This window comes from Oncorhynchus gorbuscha, linkage group LG02, assembly GCF_021184085.1.
Source record: "Oncorhynchus gorbuscha isolate QuinsamMale2020 ecotype Even-year linkage group LG02, OgorEven_v1.0, whole genome shotgun sequence".
Classification (NCBI taxonomy): Eukaryota; Metazoa; Chordata; class Actinopteri; order Salmoniformes; family Salmonidae; genus Oncorhynchus; species Oncorhynchus gorbuscha.
Genome location: NC_060174.1, coordinates 6,958,300 through 6,979,064, shown reverse-complemented (window position 1 = coordinate 6,979,064; position 20,765 = coordinate 6,958,300). Strand labels below are relative to the sequence as shown.

General features: G+C 44.8%; 1 protein-coding gene across 3 annotated transcripts in view; it reads right to left on the bottom strand.

The window, feature by feature from the left end:
- LOC123996602 (lisH domain-containing protein ARMC9) overlaps positions 1 to 20,765 on the bottom strand; it is an 86,081-nt gene that overhangs the window by 27,931 nt on the left and 37,385 nt on the right. For all 3 annotated transcript variants that reach the window (XM_046300099.1, XM_046300116.1, XM_046300107.1), the window contains 9 exons: positions 19,378 to 19,501; positions 15,830 to 15,969; positions 14,033 to 14,109; positions 7,491 to 7,565; positions 7,185 to 7,275; positions 6,412 to 6,470; positions 5,069 to 5,167; positions 4,820 to 4,938; positions 190 to 350 (listed from right to left, as the gene is read on the bottom strand). In XM_046300099.1, coding sequence (XP_046156055.1) covers positions 190 to 350; positions 4,820 to 4,938; positions 5,069 to 5,167; positions 6,412 to 6,470; positions 7,185 to 7,275; positions 7,491 to 7,565; positions 14,033 to 14,109; positions 15,830 to 15,969; positions 19,378 to 19,501 — 945 coding nt within the window. The remainder of the gene's footprint in view (positions 1 to 189; positions 351 to 4,819; positions 4,939 to 5,068; positions 5,168 to 6,411; positions 6,471 to 7,184; positions 7,276 to 7,490; positions 7,566 to 14,032; positions 14,110 to 15,829; positions 15,970 to 19,377; positions 19,502 to 20,765) is intronic.

Sequence of the window (20,765 nt, the reverse complement as noted above, 5' to 3'; positions counted from 1 at the left end):
CAAACGTTTGACTTGTACTGTATATTTGCAAAGAAATATATGGGGGATTGGAAGTGATGCAGACAAATACATTGATGGAAGAAACAATCTATCTGAAATATTAAAGCTTATCTACCCTTGAAATAAATACAAATATGTTATATCGCACACACACACGTCCATGCTGACACAAAAGATAGTTTCACCTACCCATGGAGTGGTGCAGGGATTCGCTGGTGCTGGGCCGGCTGCCGGAGCGGGTGGGGGGGCGGGAGCTGTAGCGGGACGGGGGCAGACTGTCCTCGCTCCTCTGTCTGCTCAAGGGGTACCCTACCTCACCCCTGTCGCCCTCGCTGCCTCCTCGGAAGTCCCTACAAACCACACACAATCAATAACAACATCGGGGTAAGGACACTGGACTCAACTGATTGTCTTAGTATTAGACCATTTCACACAGAACAGGATACTGTCATAGTCACACTTCGACTTCTTCATTGGTTGAAATACCTCATGTTGTTATTATCTGCAGATCTTTTAGACAGTATATGTTGCAGCTGCTTTAACACCATTCTTATCCCCAGGTCTCTGTCCCTCCAGACCGCAGGTGTCATTCATTATAATAGCCTGATCCCAGATCCGCTGGTGCCGTCTTGCCTACTAGGAGTTGGATAACACAAACAGTTCTGGGACCAGGCTATTGTTACAACATTCAATTTAGAGAATCCCAAGAGTAACAGACAGTGTGTCTCTCAAGTGTTTTGGCTTACAACTGCTGGCCTCTGCCCTGATAATGCCCACACAATAACAGTGTACCACTTGACCATACTTTCTCCTCTGATTTGTCATCGCTAGTCCTGGGAAGCACTGGCACTTTAGGCCTGGAAACAATGGACTGACAGCATCCTAAACCTCCTAAACTCTAGCAGAGGCCATTGTTGTCACTCGGCTGATTCAGCCAGTGACTCAGGTGCGTTATTGAGCGGGTTATTGAGCGAGTCCAACGGGGGAACAATGGCGATGCAGAACCTGAGCCCTGAGGACCTAGACATCCAGAAAGGGAGGTAAACATCCTGCTAGCCATTTGATTCAGGCTGGCTGACCTCCTTTTGGCACTGTTGACTGACTGGATTACCCCCACTATCATAAAAACAGCCACACTGTCACGTCGGTATGAAGGATTGGGAGACAGGCGCAGGAATGCGTAATAGGTTTTTTTTATTTCCCAAATTACAGAACCCGATGCAGCTGCCGAAGTTGCGTCGTTGTCGGACGGGCCAGTTGCCACTGCCGTAGTCGCGCTGGCATCTGACGGACTAGTTGTGGTGACGTCGGACGGGCCAGTTGCCACTGCTGAAGTTGCGGTGGTGCCGGACGGACCAGTCGGATGGTCGTCGGACGGGCCATTCCCGCTGTCTCCCATAATGGTAGATTATTCTCTCACGCTGGTATGACGGGATCGGGAGACAGGCGCAGGAATGCGTAATAGGTTTTTTTATTTTCCCAAAATACAGCGTGCCATGTAAAGACCAAACAAACACTTATACAAAACACAGGGTTGAAACCCAAACAAAAGAGCGAGGACCACCTCGAATAAATAACACAAGCAGACAACGATTATCACATGTAGATAAACCAGAAGAAGGAGGAAGGTTGGGTGTCAGAGGAAGGGCTGGTGCAGAACTTCCACACAGGTCCATGCCAATAAAAGAGTCACTGGTTACACCTCCTGTGTTTCAGACCGAGCACTTTTTGACTTGAAGTCACATACCTCGGGCCTGAAGAGAGTCCAGTTTGTTCAATGAACTCAAGTGAACTCAAGTGAACTCCGTTACACAATGTTTGTTCATTCATAAAGAGATGCTAAAAAAAACTGTATTATTCATACAAGGGCGTCATTGTAAATAAGAATTTGTTCTTTACTGACTTGCTTAGTTAAATAAAAGTTTAAATAAAATAAAAAAATCAGTTTGCAATAAAACTCCCATTCCACACACAATAAATGTTATCAGAAATCTCAGCAGACTTCACCTACAACTGATCACATAAACCTACACGGTATAAATCACACAACTGAGATGGGTAGTCCAATTGAAGATATGATTGGATCAGATCCTGGTTAATCTTGTGATATAATAATAATAATAATAATATAATATAATACACACTTTTAAATACAACAAAACAAACGTCTTAAAGGAGTTTTGGAACTGAGGGTCGAACACTTCCTAATTAGCACCACGGTCACAACCCTCATTTGTGCAGCTGATTGGTGGCTATTTAACAGGGAATTAAAAAGGGGACGCGTGGCCTCCCGGGTGGTGCATCGCAGTGCTAGCTGTGCCACCAGAGATTCTGGGTTCGAGCCCAGGCTCTGTCGCGGCCCGCCGCGACTGGGAGGCCCATGGGGCGGCGCACAATTGGCCCAGCGTCGTCCGGATTAGGCCGGCAGTGATATCATCGTGCACTAGCGACTCCTGTGGCGGGCTGGGCGCAGTGCACGCTGACCAGGTCGCCAGGTGTACTGTGTTTCCTCCGACATGTTGATGCGGCTGGCTTCCGGGTTAGATGTACGTTGTGTCAAGAAGCAGTGCGGCTAAGTTGGGTTGTGTTTCAGAGGATGCATGGCTCTCGAACTTCGCCTCTCCCGAGTCCGTACGGGAGTTGCAGCGATGAGACAAGACTGTAACGACTACCAATTGGATATCATGATATTGGGGAGAAAAGAAAGAGGTAAAACATGTTTTTAAATTTTTTTTTAAAGGCAGGGCCGTTACAGTTAGGCTGGAGTCATTGGTTACAGTTCGGCTGGAGTCATTGGTTACAGTTTGGCTGCAGTCAGTCATTGGTTACAGTTTGGCTGGAGTCATTGGTTACAGTTTGGCTGGAGTCATTGGTTACAGTTTGGCTGGAGTCAGTCATTGGTTACAGTTTGGCTGTAGTCATTGGTTACAGTTTGGCTGTAGTCATTGGTTACAGTTTGGCTGGAGTCAGTCATTGGTTACAGTTTGGCTGTAGTCATTGGTTACAGTTTGGCTGTAGTCATTGGTTACAATTTGGCTGGAGTCAGTCATTGGTTACAGTTAGGCTGGAGTCATTGGTTACAGTTTGGCTGTAGTCAGTCATTGGTTACAGTTTGGCTAGAGTCAGTCATTGGTTACAGTTTGGCAGGAGTCATTGGTTACAGTTAGGATGGAGTCATTGGTTACAGTTTGGCTAGAGTCAGTCATTGGTTACAGTTTGGATAGAGTCAGTCATTGGTTACAGTTTGGCAGGAGTCATTGGTTACAGTTCAGCTGGAGTCATTGGTTACAGTTTGGCTGGAGTCATTGGTTACAGTTTGGCTGGAGTCATTGGTTACAGTTTGGCTGGAGTCATTGGTTACAGTTTGGCTGGAGTCATTGGTTACAGTTTGGCTGGAGTCAGTCATTGGTTACAGTTTGGCTGGAGTCAGTCATTGGTTACAGTTAGGCTAGAGTCATTGGTTACAGTTTGGCTGGAGTCATTGGTTACAGTTCAGCTGGATTCATTGGTTACAGTTTGGCTGGAGTCAGTCATTGGTTACAGTTTGGCTGGAGTCAGTCATTGGTTACAGTTTGGCTGGAGTCAGTCATTGGTTACAGTTTGGCAGGAGTCATTGGTTACAGTTTGGCAGGAGTCATTGGTTACAGTTTGGCTGGAGTCAGTCATTGGTTACAGTTTGGCTGGAGTCAGTCATTGGTTACAGTTTGGCTGGAGTCAGTCATTGGTTACAGTTTGGCTGGAGTCAGTCATTGGTTACAGTTTGGCTGGAGTCATTGGTTACAGTTTGGCTGGAGTCATTGGGTACAGTTTGGCTGGAGTCAGTCATTGGTTACAGTTTGGCAGGAGTCATTGGTTACAGTTTGGCTGGAGTCATTGGTTACAGTTTGGCTGGAGTCAGTCATTGGTTACAGTTCGGCTGGAGTCAGTCATTGGTTACAGTTCGGCTGGAGTCAGTCATTGGTTACAGTTCGGCTGGAGTCATTGGTTACAGTTCGGCTGGAGTCAGTCATTGGTTACAGTTCGGCTGGAGTCATTGGTTACAGTTCGGCTGGAGTCATCGCAGCTAAAAGGTGGCACAACCAGTTATTGAGTCTAAAAGGGGCAATTACTCTTTCACACAGGGGCACTGGGTGCTGTATAACTTTGAAATAAGTAGGGAATTGGTTTATCGAATATAATACTTTGGTTTAAGATCTGATAATTATTCAGCATCAAAAATATGGAAAAGTAGAAGAAGAAAAGAAATCAGAAAAGGGGGCCAATAGTTGTTTTTACGGCACTGTAGGTGACTTATGAATGTGTCATAAACACTTTGAATGACTTTTAGCATGTCCCTGCCTGGTTGTTGCCTTTCCATTGGTCCTCTTTGTATTTTCATGGCCCCTTCTAAGTACTTTCATAGTTGGTGCCATTCTTTGTACTTTCACTGACAGATACATGTCAGTGCCATTTTAAACACTTGGCTAATTCACTGTTCCTAAAGCAGAGAATACACTTGGCTGGAGCAGTGTACTGGCACTTTGCTGCTATATTTGTTGACCTGTTTTGTCACTGCTATTGGGTCATTCGTTTGTTCTTAGGATGGCCTCATGGAATGCTTAACAAAAGCCCCAAATATGAGTTATCACCTCCGGGTATTGTCTGACACCACTCTGATGTTCTGAGGGACACCAAAACATTATGCTGCAACTCCCTATTCACTGGGTACTGGCAAATACTGTATTGACCACGGGGTCGACAGCATCCGATACTAAGAGCCTCTAGTCCAGAATGCATTGCTCCATGTTGTGCGTATACAGTATGTGTGTGTACTACTTGCATGATGTGTGTGTTTCGGTGGGAGATGGGGGTCACGGGTCGCTGCAGGGGTTCATCGACACTCCGTCCAAGAGGAGCTGCCGATCTCCTCTTCACCCTCGTCGCCATGTTGGTCATGATCTGGACACACACACACACACACACACACAATTAAAATCACACGCCAACGTGCCAAACACACATCATGTTCCCACAGGACAATAACTGGTCCCAGATCTGTTCAGTGTGTGTGTATATGTGTGTCTCTCACCCCCAGGTACTCTGTGGTCAGTAGTGTCTCTCCGGACAACTCTCTGGGCTGCAGCTGAAGCACTTCCTCTTTATCAAGGTCCGTCTCTATCGCGTCTTCCTGTTAACAAACACAGGGCATTATACTCATTTTACTGAAGAGAACAGGAATTGATCCCAACCCTGATAGAGCCACACCAGGGCTGTGTTCATTTGGCACCAAATGTAAGAAAACAGACTGAAACAGGGGCAGACTACCTGGACTAGTCCAATAAGAGACCGTCATTTTCATTTTACGTTGCAAAACGCTTTCTGTTGCATGCCCTAATGAATACGAAAGCATGACATAAGATTGTACTGGGAGAGGAGTGTGAGAGAAGTCTGTGAGATAGCTGTGAGACCATGGAGAGAGAAGAGAAGTCTGTGAGATTGCTGCGAGACCATGGAGAGAGGAGTGAAGTCTGTGAGATAGCTGTGAGACCATGGAGAGAGGAGTGAAGTCTGTGAGATAGCTGTGAGACCATGGAGAGAGGAGTGAAGTCTGTGAGATAGCTGTGAGACCATGGAGAGAGGAGTGAAGTCTGTGAGATAGCTGTGAGACCATGGAGATTGGAGTGAAGTCTGTGAGACCATGGAGAGAGGAGTGAAGTCTGTGAGATAGCTGTGAGACCATGGAGAGAGAAGTGAAGTCTGTGAGATAGCTGTGAGACCATGGAGAGAGGAGTGAAGTCTGTGAGATAGCTGTGAGACCATGGAGAGAGGAGTGAAGTCTGTGAGATAGCTGTGAGACCATGGAGAGAGGCGTGAAGTCTGTGAGGTAGCTGTGAGACCATGGAGAGAGGAGTGAAGTCTGTGAGACCATGGAGAGAGGAGTGAAGTCTGTGAGATAGCTGTGAGACCATGGAGAGAGGCGTGAAGTCTGTGAGATAGCTGTGAGACCATGGAGAGAGGAGTGAAGTCTGTGAGACCATGGAGAGAGGAGTGAAGTCTGTGAGATAGCTGTGAGACCATGGAGAGAGGCGTGAAGTCTGTGAGGTAGCTGTGAGACCATGGAGAGAGGCGTGAAGTCTTTGCAAATAAATTCATTAAAAATCCTACAATGTGATTTTCTGGATTTTCTTTCCTCATGTTGTCTGTCATAGTTGAAGTGTACCTATGATGAAAATTACAGGCCTCTCTCATCTTTTTAAGTGGGAGAACTTGCACAATTGGCTGACTAAATACTTTTTTGCCCCACTGTATGTATGTATGTATGTCCCATCTGTGGAGGAGTGTCTAGCGGACAGAGGCGATGCGTCTTTGGACATTTGCTTGTGTGTCCAGAACATGATCAACATGGCAACGAGGGTGAGATGACGAGCTTACCTCATCATCGTCATCCTCCTCTTCGTCATCAGACTCTGGTCCCTCTTCAGTCACCTCCCCTGGTTAGAAAAGAGACACGTCAGGTCAGCTCACAAAGGTGAGAGGTCAAATAGAGCATGAAGAAACCACAGCTTGTACATACAGTGGCCTCCAACAGAACAGTGTATATACAGTGGCCTCCAACAGAACAGTGTACATACAGTGGCCTCCAACAGAACAGTGTACATACAGTGGCCTCCAACAGAACAGTGTACATACAGTGGCCTCCAACAGAACAGTGTATATACAGTGGCCTCCAACAGAACAGTGTATATACAGTGGCCTCCAACAGAACAGTGTATATACAGTGGCCTCCAACAGAACAGTGTACATACAGTGGCCTCCAACAGAACAGTGTACATACAGTGGCCTCCAACAGAACAGTGTACGTAGGTGGGATTGTGTATCCTTATGCAATAAGGCACAAGGGGGTGTCTCTCTCAGTACTGAATATCCACAACAATATTTTTTATACATTTGCAAAAACTTCTAAAAAACAGTTTTTGCTTTGTCATTGTGGGGTATTGTGTGTAAATTGATGAGGGGATTTTTTATTTATTTTTAGAATAAGGCTAGAATAAAAAATATGGAAAATATGAATGGGTGTACATGCAATTCCAAATGCATATATTGTGTATATTGTGCTGGTGCGTGTGCCAATGCAGGGCTGTGTGCATACATGATGAAATGGACAACTTCTATAGGTCGATACCTCTGTTGTGTGTGTGACTGACCTGAGTTGAGCTGTTTGATAATAAACTCAATCTGCCTGTTGAGCTCCGGGTTCTCCTCTTTACTGTAGCAGTGAAGAATCTCCTCCATACTCTACACACACACACACACACACACACACACACACACACACACACACACACACACACACACACACACACACACACACACACACACACACACACACACACACACACACACACACACACACACACACACACACACACACACTTTTTGTAATTTGGCAGATGCTGTTATCCAGAGTGACTTACAGTAGTGAGTGCATGCACACACACACACACACTAACCATCTCCTTGGCTTCCTCTCGCACTGCATGAATACACAGGATGCTATAAAGGGTTCCGTTCACGTACGGCCGAATCTGTAAAAACATACACAAGCCTGTAAAGTACACGTACGGCCGAATCTGTAAAAATATACACAAGCCTGTAAAGTTCACGTACGGCCGAATCTGTAAAAACATACACAAGCCTGTAAAGTACACGTTCACGTATGGCCGAATCTGTAAAAACATACACAAGCCTGTAAAGTACACGTTCACGTTTGGCCGAATCTGTAAAAACATACACAAGCCTGTAAAGTACACGTCTACGTACGATCAAATCTGTAAAAACATACACAAGTCTGTAAAGTACACGTACGGCTGAATCTGTAAAAACATACACAAGCCATGTAAAGTACACGTTCACGTACGGCCGAATCTGTAAAAACATACACAACCCTGTAAAGTACACGTACGTCCGAATCTGTAAAAACATACACAAGCCATGTAAAGTACACGTTCACGTACGGCCGAATCTGTAAAAACATACACAAGCCATGTAAAGTACACGTACGGCCGAATCTGTAAAAACATACACAAGCCATGTAAAGTACACGTTCACGTACGGCCGAATCTGTAAAAACATACACAAGCCTGTAAAGTACACGTACGGCTGAATCTGTAAAAACATACACAAGCCATGTAAAGTACACGTACACGTACGGCCGAATCTGTAAAAACATACACAAGCCTGTAAAGTACACGTTCACGTACGGCCGAATCTGTAAAAACATACACAAGCCTGTAAAGTACACGTTCACGTACGGCCGAAATCTGTAAAAACATACACAAGCCTGTAAAGTACACGTTCACGTACGGCCGAAATCTGTAAAAACATACACAAGCCTGTAAAGTACACGTTCACGTACGGCCGATTCTGTAAAAACATACATAAACCTGTAAAGTACACGTTTATGTACGGCCGATTCTGTAAAGACATACACAAGTCTGTAAAGTACACGTTAACGTACAGCCGAATCTGTAAAAACATACACAAGCCTGTAAAGTACACGTTTATGTACGGCCAATTCTGTAAAAACATACACAAGCCTGTAAAGTACACGTACGGCCGAATCTGTAAAAACATACACAAGCCTGTAAAGTACACGTTCACGTACGGCCGAATCTGTAAAAACATACACAAGCCTGTAAAGTACACTTTCACGTACGGCCGAATCTGTAAAAACATACACAAGCCTGTAAAGTACACGTTTATGTACGGCCGATTCTGTAAAAACATACACAAGTCTGTAAAGTACACGTTAACGTACGGCCGAATTTGTAAAAACATACACAAGCCTGTAAAGTACACGTACGGCCGAATCTGTAAAAACATACACAAGCCTGTAAAGTACACGTTCACGTACGGCCGAATCTGTAAAAACATACACAAGCCTGTAAAGTACACTTTCACGTACGGCCGAATCTGTAAAAACATACACAAGCCTGTAAAGTGCACGTTCACGTACGGCCCGATTCTGTAAAAACATACACAAGCCTGTAAAGTACACGTTTACGTACGGCCGATTCTGTAAAAACATACACAAGCCATGTAAAGTACACGTACCGCCGAATCTGTAAAAACATACACAAGCCTGTAAAGTACACGTTTACGTACGGCCGATTCTGTAAAAACATACACAAGCCTGTAAAGTACACGTTTAAGTACGGCCGATTCTGTAAAAACATACACAAGCCTGGAAAGTACACGTTTCCATACGGCTGCAGAACTTGCTTACAGGAGTGTGGTGTCAAAAAAGCAGAGCATCTCTTAATTACAGACAGACCTTTCCCCATCTTTACAACTTTTGCTTGTTTGATGGCTCTGCGGAGGTCTTAGCGGGACTTGTTGTACTTGTTCCTGTCTTCAGCCGTAGCCTCAGAGTTTGTCTGTGTTAGCTCTGTGTGCGGTAGCCCTGTCCCTTTAGCTTAGCACCAACCTATTGTGTTAATCCAGGGCTTTTGATTGGGGAAGCAGATACCCTTGACTGTGGGGACAACGTCAGCGATGCATTTCCTTATGAAGCCGGTGACTGAGTTGGTTAGCTATCGACGCTAGCAAAGCAGTCTTGTAGCATAGCCTCCGATACTTAGGACCATTTCTCAACTGAACACAGCAAGGGTACTTCCTGATTACGTTTCTGCTTGTAAACAGGACTATAGGGTCATGATCTGATTTTCTGAAGGGGGGTGGGGGGCAAGGGAGGTATGCTTGCTTGTGGGTAGAGTATAAGTGGTCTAGGACTCTATCGCCCCCTAGTGGTGAAGGATAATAATATATAATAATAATATAATATATGCCATTTAGCAGACGCTTTTATCCAAAGCGACTTACAGTCATGTGTGCATACATTCTACGTATGGGTGGTCCCGGGGATCGAACCCACTACCCTGGCGTTACAAGCGCCATGCTCTACCAACTGAGCTACAGAAGTTGGGCATCACATGTCTTAATGACGCAGAATTAAAATCACAGGCAACCAGGAAAGCAGCCTCCTGGTTTCCGGCTTGTTTATAGCCTCGTACATTAAGTACCAGCTTGTTGTTTTTATTGTCCTGAGGTGGAACATATACAGCAGACACGATAACAGGTTGGCATTTGACCATCAGGTATTCCAAGATGGGTGAACAATAGGTCGAGACTTCCACTGCGCAAGAGTCTGCACACCATTTGCTGTTGATGACGAGAGGCATACCCCTCCCCCTCTCGATTTCCCTCAACCCAATGTCCTGTCTGCTCGGTGAATGAAGAATCCATCAAATTGGATAGCAAATCAAATCAAATGTATTTATATAACCCTTTGTACATCAGCTGATATCTCAAAGTGCTGTACAGAAACCCAGCCTAAAACCCCAAACAGCAAGCAATGCAGGTGTAGAAGCACGGTGGCTAGGAAAAACTCCCTAGAAAGGCCAAAACCTAGGAAGAAACCTAGAGAGGAACAAGGCTATGTGGGGTGGCCAGTCCTCTTCTGGCTGTGCCGGGTGGAGATTATAACAGAACATGGCCAAGATGTTCAAATGTTCATAGATGACCAGCATGGTCCATTAATAATAAGGCAGAACAGTTGAAACTGGAGCAGCGGCAGGTAGTCCTGAGGCATGGTCCTAGCAAACATATAGCCATGTTTCAGAAAAGCAGAGAATATTGCAGTTACAAGAATCCCTTTGATAACAAATCTGCGGTCGGAGGTCATTCATGTTATTACCAAGAGACTGTACATTGGCAAATAGAATGGAGGGAAGAGGTGGCCGGTTTTCCCTTCGCCTTAATCTCGTCAGGACTTCCTGCCTCTTTATCGGCGGCGTTTCCTCTGGGATAGCCCGAGAATTTGATCAGAATTACATTTACATTTAAGTCATTTAGCAGACGCTCTTATCCAGAGCGACTTACAAATTGATTACGCAAAGAGCCCAGGGCAGATGAGTCAAAGTTTAAGCCACAATTGAGGTTCGTAACTGCCGATCTGATGTTCAAAAGTTCTTATCGATCATAATAATCATAGGGGATACATAAACGCAAAGTTGGAGCAGAGCTCACAAGACGGCAGCAATAGAGTAGGCTTGGGGGATATACCGTATACCAAGGTATTTGGAAATAACCACGGGATGGTGTTTTAATACCATTCAATTTATTTGAAGTTTTTCCCAATACATTTTTATATTTGTAACTATTTTTTTAAGTAAATACCTGCAGTTAACTTGTGCAATGTGTTAGAAGACAAAGCAGATCGCCTTCTAATTTCATCTGTCACGTTATTTTACGTTATGAAGCTTACCGCAGTTCCCCAGAACATTTTATATTTATTTGAGCCAGTCATGTGTTTGTTTGTAAATAGCACAATGGGAGAAAGCTGTGTATTTTAAGGGGTTGTGTTTGATATTGAAAGTCAACAGTATTTTTTTTGCTTCAATAGAGAGTGATCAGGGACGTGCAACTATAGTTTTCCTTCACAGAAAATACATTAGTGCAACACATTCAGACAGGAAATAGCTTCATTTTCATCAGATGACAACAGAAGTGCTATGCTATTTTGTCACAGCTGCTCCTGCTATGCCCTCTGGTGTTCATCCGGTGTCTTCTTGACCTGCAGTTACTCCCCCTGCACACACTCTCTCTCTCCCTCTCCCTCTCTGTGTGATTGTATGGTTGGAGACAAGTGTGCTGGAGTCAGAGCAGATCCCTACCAGCTGCAACTCGTTCCATAATAAAGACCTCTACAAATACTCAGTCCTGCCACTTCCACTCTGCCAGATTGTAATCTCTGCTCAGTCAGTTCATGATTCTAGCCATTTATGATTATTATAATAATAATAATAATGTAGCTCAGTTGGTAGAGCATGGCGCTTGTAACGCCAGGGTAGTGGGTTCGATCCCCGGGACCACCCATACGTAGAATGTATGCACACATGACTGTAAGTCGCTTTGGATAAAAGCGTCTGCTAAATGGCATATATTATTATTATGATTATTCAAGATCATGTTACTCTGCTGTGCCTGTTTCCCTGCCTGACACAGTTTATCCTCTCATTGCAGTTACCTCTCTATCTCTGTCTCCTGTCTCCAGTTCCACATCTCACCACCCAACTACCTTGCTCTGGATTTTACTCACCACCACTACCTTGGATTCCCCTGAGGACCTGTTTACACTGTTCTACTCAGCTAACTCGAACCTCAGTCTCCACATCTCACCACCACTACCTTGGATTCCCGAGGACCTGTTTACACTGTTCTACTCAGCTAATTCAACCTCAGTCTCCACATCTCACCACCACTACCTTGGATTCCCATCAGGACCTGTTTACCCTGTTCTACTCAGCTAATTCCAACCTCAGTCTCCACATCTCACCACCACTACCTTGGATTCCCCTGAGGACCTGTTTACACTGTTCTACTCAGCTAACTCCAACCTCAGTCTCCACATCTCACCACCACTACCTTGGATTCCCATCAGGACCTGTTTACCCTGTTCTACTCAGCCAACTCCAATCTCAGTCTCCACATCTGGTTTTTCTGCAACTCATCCAAGCTTCCCTGGATCTGCACTCCATATCTTTCTGTGTAACAATATATATTTTGATTATTTCATCCTTGTTTCCTTATCCGAGTCTACTCTTGGCTTCCCCTGTGTCGCTCCGCTTAACATATTTGGCTGGCAGCCACACAAGTAAATGAGCTTACAATGAAAAACCAAGGTATTTTTTGCAAAAACGATGCATGGCCATCATATTGCTAATGTTTATCATAGAAAAAATGTAGCCAGCTACATTTCCTAATGTTTGGCTTAAAGTTAATCTTGCATTTTACAAGAGAAATGCAGGCTGGCTACACCTTCAAAAGTACCAGAGAAAAGTAGCTACACATCAGTCAGAGCGCTGTCTACTGATAGAGTTCCCTTTTGTGAATTCTCATCTGAGTGGAAAAGTGCAACTGAAGCACAATATTAGTCTGATGTTGAGAAGAAATTACAATAACAAGACCTTTACATCTGTGTTTACAAAACACATTAAGAGATTTCTAAAGCTTTTTATATATTTTTTTCTGTGTGAAAAATGAATAATTCTGTGTTAACGCAGAGGACGCTACGTTTACCTTGCTAGTTATCTAAGTAAATTGCTGAATTAATAAGGTGACAGGACATCATATTGTGTAAGTTTTCTGTCGTGTTTGAGAAGTCAAAGCCCATTGGATGAGTTATCCGTACAGCTGCCACTAGTATCTTTTGATTTCCTTGAGTTTTTTTGCAGCTCTTTTCTCAGCCGTCTGCTCCTCCCCCCTCTTCTCCAAGCAGACAGGCCCGTTACCCTAGCGACTCCAGATTCCACACAGACAGTGTGTGTAACCATGCTGCTTCAAAGACAGTACTGATCTTACTTTAGACAAGCATGCTTCAAAACTTGGTTCACAATGTCGCTCGTTCACATTCACTTGTAAATGTCCAAACTCAGCAAAAATGACATTCAGTAGCTCGTACCTATATATGTATAACTTTATGAGCTGGACTGCCTGTCTTTGCAATTTGTTAGCATATTTCGCTAGCAGCCTCCATGGAAATTCATTATTACTTGTGCTAATTTAGTTAGCATACTGGTAACAGACGTTAAAAATGATGAAATCTGCATTAACGCGGACCCTAAATTTAAATTAGCTAGTTATCTAAGCAAATTACTGAATTAATAAGGTGTTTTTGGCACCCCCTTGTGTACTAAGGCAGTAATACGGTAAATCCTGGGGTGAGAGAAGGACTGTATGAGATATGAACATTTGGATACAGCTCAACCCTACCAAACAGTACGCCACCAAGCCAGCAAGCAGATTAGCGATCAACTGGGACTGGTGCAGATTAACAGATTTACAGATTAACCTCTCTCTGTATGTGTGTTTTATATGTGAGTAGTTTGTGTACATTCACAACTGCGGGTGTCTGTCTGTGTGGGTGTGGGTGTGGGTGGGTGTGGGTGTGGGTGGGTGTGTCCATGAAAGTGTGTGTGTGTGTGTGTGTTACCTCGTGGTTCTCGTGTCCCAGAAGGTCAGTCAGAACCTTCAGCACGTATTTAGGGTTCTCAGCACACTTCCTCTTACCTGGAACAAAAAGACAAGTCATGACAACAGAGATACGGGTTAGGGTTCGATACGGGTCTGAAAGAACAAGAAGCTTTCATTCTGCTCTCCCCATCTAACTCAATTTGATTTGAATCAACCCCTTCAATGGGCATTTAACATTAGACCCAGGGCCAGAAGTCTATACAAGGCCTAGGGACAATGTATTTTATATAACCAGGTAAGTTGACTGAGAACACATTCTCATTTACAACAACGACCTGGGGAAGAGTTACAGGGGAGAGGAAGGGGGATGAATGAGCCAATTGTAAACTGGGGATTATTAGGTGACCGTGATGGTTTGAGGGCCAGATTGGGAATTTAGCCAGGACACCAGGGTTAACACCCCTACTCTTACAATAAGTGCTATGGGATCTTTAATGACCTCAGAGAGTCAGGACACCCATTTAACATTCCATCTGAAAGATGGCACCATACACAGGGCAGTGTCCCCAATCACTGCCCTGGGGAATTGGGATATTGTTTTTGTTTGACCAGAGGAAAGAGTGCCCCCTACTGGCCCGCCAACAGCATCTGGTCTCCCATCCAGGGACCAACCCTGCTTAGCTTCATAAGCAAGCCAGCAGTGGGATGCAGGTTGGTATGCGAAGACACTCCTTTGATGAGTCGTGAGTAGAACTAAATGGTCCTGTGTGGCTCAATTGGTAGAGCATGGACTCTTGCAACGCCAAGGTGTAGTGGGTTTGATTTCTGCTTTGGGGCCAACCATAGTATGAGTCCCATACGGAAAAATGACTTGATGTATAACTGTAAATGGCTTTTTGATTAAAGCCTCTGCTGAATGTCAGATAAATGACCTATTATAATAAACATCATATTGAGATCTAACTAGCTAACTCATTCTAATTCTGTGGGAGATAGAGTTAAGGGATCACTGACCATACCTAACTCTTTAGCCAAGGTGCATGAATGAAAGAGATGCACCAGTATTTTTGTATACGTTTTACCCAGTAGTACTGAGCCAAAAGTGGTCCCCGAATATGGCGTACCATTGTGATGTGCAGCTTGCTAGATGTCACCGAAATGGTGAGAGGCTGAAGCTCATTGGCTAGTCTTCGAATAGCTAGGAACTCATCGGCTGGCCCAAATTGGGGGAAAATGTAAGGAAAATGTCACAGCTTCCAGAAAAAAAATGTCTCTTTCAAACTAGGGATTTCGTGGCTTAGTTGAGGTAAAACAATTATTCTGCTAACCGATTATACATGTTTGGACTACATATTGACACATCCAGCACAAAGCGGGAGAATGTCTTTAAAGAGCAAACTGAAGTGAAGAGGACTTTCAGTAACTCTTGGGAGGACGGTGGAAGTTGATCAAATTCCTATAAAAAGATGCTGAATTTCCAGTTCACTTCAGACAACTGATGTGGACTGTGTTAGTGTTCACTGTATAGGTGGTGTGGGAGCCCACGTCCCAAAATACTTTTGGTTTCAACTGAGGGCCTGTTTATTGTTTTGGGTGCTTTAGTGCCGCGGGTGGAAAATAACCGGAGGGAAACACTGGAGTGAGGGAAATGTAGCCTGATCCCAGATCTGTTTTGGCACAAATAGATCTGGGACCAGGCTCATGGACTGTGCTATCAGGTGGATGTCGTACTAGGTATGGGTGGTACCAGGTGATGGGTGGTACCAGGTGATGAGTGGTACCAGGTGATGAGTGGTACCAGGTGATGATAGGCTACCTCTGGTGCGTAGACATAGGTTCATGAGCAGGGCCACAGCGTACTCCAGAGTGTAGTCAGACAGACAGTCAGAGTCCTGCAGCTCATCTACCAGCCAGTCAATGAGACCGTCCTCTATCATGGCTGACTGCTGGCTCCTCCTAGAGCGCGCACACACACACACACACACACACACACACACACACACACACACACACACACACACACACACACACACACACACACACACACACACACACACACACACACACACACACACACACACACACACACACACACACACACACACACACACACACATAAAAACACACCGGCGCTTGCACGCACACACACACACACACACACACACACACACACATAAAAACACACCGGCGCTTGCACGCACACACATGGATGTGTACACAAAACTCACATGTTCGCACACACAAACAGACGCACATATGCAGACGCACAGAAACAAGCAAACAGAGAGGAACAAAGACAACAGGGTTAGGCCCGGACACCACTAGGTGTTGCACAACGAGCAAACAGAAAGAAACACAGCCCACGGGGTTAGATCGGGAAACCATTAGCTGTTGCAATTTTTTTTGCCTTTATAAGCTTGTGTTTCAAACCAATAGTTTTCTGATTAACAAAAAAAAAAAGTGGAGACACTGGGATATAACATTCTCTAGTCTACTAGGGCTGACTGTGGATAGTTAACCAGAGTGGTAGTGTGACTGTGGATGACTGTGGATAGTTAGTGGTAGTGTGACTGTGGATGCAGAGCGGTAGTGTGACTGTGGATGCAGAGCGGTAGTGTGACTGTGGATGCAGAGCGGTAGTGTGACTGTGGATACAGAGCGGTAGTGTGACTGTGGATGCAGAGCGGTAGTGTGACTGTGGATACAGAGCGGTAGTGTGACTGTGGATGCAGAGCGGTAGTGTGACTGTGGATGCAGAGCGGTAGTGTGACTGTGGATGCAGAGCGTGTGAGTGTAACTGTGGATGCAGAGCGGTAGTGTGACTGTGGATAGTTAACCAGAGTGGTAGTGTGACTGTGGATGCAGAGTGGTAGTGTGACTGTGGATGCAGAGCGGTAGTGTGACTGTGGATGCAGAGCGGTAGTGTGACTGTGGATACAGAGCGGTAGTGTGACTGTGGATGCAGAGCGGTAGTGTGACTGTGGATGCAGAGCGGTAGTGTGACTGTGGATGCAGAGCGGTAGTGTAACTGTGGATGCAGAGCGGTAGTGTGACTGTGGATAGTTAACCAGAGTGGTAGTGTGACTGTGGATGCAGAGTGGTAGTGTGACTGTGGATGCAGAGCGGTAGTGTGACTGTGGATGCAGAGCGGTAGTGTGACTGTGGATGCAGAGCGGTAGTGTGACTGTGGATGCAGAGCGGTAGTGTGACTGTGGATGCAGAGCGGTAGTGTGACTGTGGATGCAGAGCGGTAGTATGACTGTGGATGCAGAGCGGTAGTGTGACTGTGGATGCAGAGCGGTAGTGTAACTGTGGATGCAGAGCGATAGTGTGACTGTGGATGCAGAGCGGTAGTGTAACTGTGGATGCAGAGCGGTAGTGTAACTGTGGATGCAGAGCGGTAGTGTGACTGTGGATAGTTAACCAGAGTGGTAGTGTGACTGTGGATGCAGAGTGGTAGTGTAACTGTGGATGCAGAGCGGTAGTGTGACTGTGGATAGTTAACCAGAGTGGTAGTGTGACTGTGGATACCGAGCGGTAGTGTGACTGTGGATGCAGAGCGGTAGTGTGACTGTGGATACAGAGCGGTAGTGTGACTGTGGATACAGAGCGGTAGTGTGACTGTGGATGCAGAGCGGTAGTGTGACTGTGGATGCAGAGCGGTAGTGTGACTGTGGATGCAGAGCGGTAGTGTGACTGTGGATGCAGAGCGGTAGTGTGACTGTGGATACAGAGCGGTAGTGTGACTGTGGATACAGAGCGGTAGTGTGACTGTGGATGCAGAGCGGTAGTGTGACTGTGGATGCAGAGCGGTAGTGTGACTGTGGATACAGAGCGGTAGTGTGACTGTGGATGCAGAGCGGTAGTGTGACTGTGGATGCAGAGCGGTAGTGTGACTGTGGATGCAGAGCGGTAGTGTGACTGTGGATGCAGAGCGGTAGTGTGACTGTGGATGCAGAGCGGTAGTGTGACTGTGGATGCAGAGCGGTAGTGTGACTGTGGATGCAGAGCGGTAGTGTAACTGTGGATGTAGAGCGGTAGTGTGACTGTGGATGCAGAGCGGTAGTGTGACTGTGGATGCAGAGCGGTAGTGTGACTGTGGATGCAGAGCGGTAGTGTGACTGTGGATGCAGAGCGGTAGGTAGTATGCCTGGTATAAGATTGTCATATCATAATATAGGTTAGTATAATTCAATACCACACCAGGATGCTAAACAATAGAGCACAATAACATACAGGTTAACGGTCCAAATGGTGTATGTGTGTGTGTGTGTGTGTGTGTGTGTGTGTGTGTGTGTGTGTGTGTGTGTGTGTGTGTGTGTGTGTGTGTGTGTGTGTGTGTGTGTGTGTGTGTGTGTCTTTGTGTGTGTGTGTGTGTGCATGCACACGTGTGAGGAGGTGAGTGGGAGTGGGTTTGAGGAGGAGTGTGAGTGTTTGAGGGAGTGGGTTTGAGGAAGTGAGTGAATGAGAGTGGGTTTGAGGAAGTGAGTGAATGAGAGTGTGTTTGAGGAAGTGAGTGTGTAGGAGTGGGTTAGAGGAAGTGAGTGTGTAGGAGTGTGTTTGAGGAAGTGAGTGCGTAGGAGTGGGTTAGAGGAAGTGAGTGTGTAGGAGTGTGTTTGAGGAAGTGAGTGTGTAGGAGTGTGTTTGAGGAAGTGAGTGTGTAGGAGTGTGTTTGAGGAAGTGAGTGTGTAGGAGTGGGTTTGAGGAAGTGAGTGAATGGGAGTCTAGGACAAAAAAGGATTCTCAACAGTTTTTACCCCTAAGCCATAAGACTCCTAAACCGGTAATCAAATGACTATTTGCATTGTGTGTCTCCCCAACCCCTCTTTTTACGCTGCTGCTACTCTCTGTTTATCATATATGCACAGTCACTTTAACCATATGTATATACCACCTCAATCAGCCTGACTAACCGGTGTGTGTATGTAGCCTCGCTACTTTTATAGCCTCGCTACTGTATATAGCCTGTCTTTTTACTGTTGTTTTATTTCTTTACTTACCTATTGTTCACCTAATACCTTTTTTGTACTATTGGTTAGAGCCTGTAAGTAAGCATTTCACTGTAAGGTTATTGTATTCGGCGCACGTGACAAATAAACTTTGTGTTTGAGGAAGTGAGTGGGAGTGTTTTTAAGGAAGAGAGTGGGAGTGTTTTTAAGGAAGTGAGTGGGAGTGTGTTTGAGGAAGTGAGTGGGAGTGTTTTTGAGGAAGTGAGTGGGAGTGTTTTTGAGGAAGTGAGTGGGAATTTGTTTCAGGAAGTGAGTGGGAGTGTTTTTGAGGAAGTGAGTGGAAGTTTGTTTCAGGAAGTGAGTGGGAATGTCTTTCAGGAAGTGAGTGGGAGTGTGTTTCAGGAAGTGAGTGTACCTGAGGCTGAGTTTCTGCAGGGCTCCCAGGACATTCTCTCTGCTCACAGAGTCCTTCTCCTCTGTCCTTAGAGACTCAATGAGCAGCCTCAACAAAGACGGGACCTGGGACAGGTACACACGACCTGGAACACAACATAAACACACACAACACAACCAGGGGTCACCACCATCGTCCGAGGATTATAGCCTGGAATCCATGCTTCAAAATCACCATTTGCTTCATGGTGAAATCCCTGAGCAGTTTCCTTCCTCTCCGGCAACTGAGTTAGGAAGGACGCCTGTATATCTCCACCTGTTGTATTCGGCGTATGTGACAAATAACACTTTGATGTTTGTAGTGACTGGGTGTACACATCTATCAATCGGGGCCCATCTCTGCATGTCTTATCAAGCTCTCGGCAAGACGGAGCTGCTCTTCCTCCCGGGGAAGGACTGCCCGTTCCATGATCTCGCCATCACGGTTGACAAAAAGAAATTTGAAAAACAATTCCAGGGGGTGGATCAGCTTTAATATTGCAGATAAATTGTTGCTTCCATCAATGTAATTGTCTGCATCATTTCCAATCCTCCATATATTTTTGTGGTAAATATATATATATATATATATATATATATATATAGACACACATACCCATATACATACATATAAATACATATAAATTAATGTAAATATATACAAATATATACACACATACATACATACATACATACATACATACATACATACATACATACATACATACATACATACATACATACATACATACATACATACATACATACATACATACATACATACATACATACATACATACATACATACATACATACATACATACATACATACATACATACATACATACATACATACATAGTTGAAGTCGGAAGTTTACACACACTAAGGTATGACTAATCAAAACTCGTTTTTCAACCACTCCACAAATTTCTTGTTAACAAACTATAGTTTTGGCAAGTCGGTTAGGACATCTACTTTGTGCACGACACAAGTCATTTTTCCAACAATTGATTACAGACAGATTTTTTCACTTATAATTCACTGTATCACAATTCCAGTGAGTCAGAAGTTTACATACACTAAGTTGACTGTGCCTTTAAAAAGCTTGAAAAATTCCAGAAAATTATGTCATTGTTTTAGAAGCTTCTGATAGGCTAATTGACATCATTTGAGTCAATTGGAGGTGTACCTGTGGATGTATTTCAAGGCCTACCTTCAAACTCAGTGCCTCTTTGCTTGACATCATGGGAAAATCTAAAGAAATCAGCCAAGACCTCAGAAAAAAAGTAGACCTCCACAAGTCTGGTTCATCCTTGGGAGCAATTTCCAAATGCCTGAAGGTACCACCTTCATCTGTACAACCAATAGTA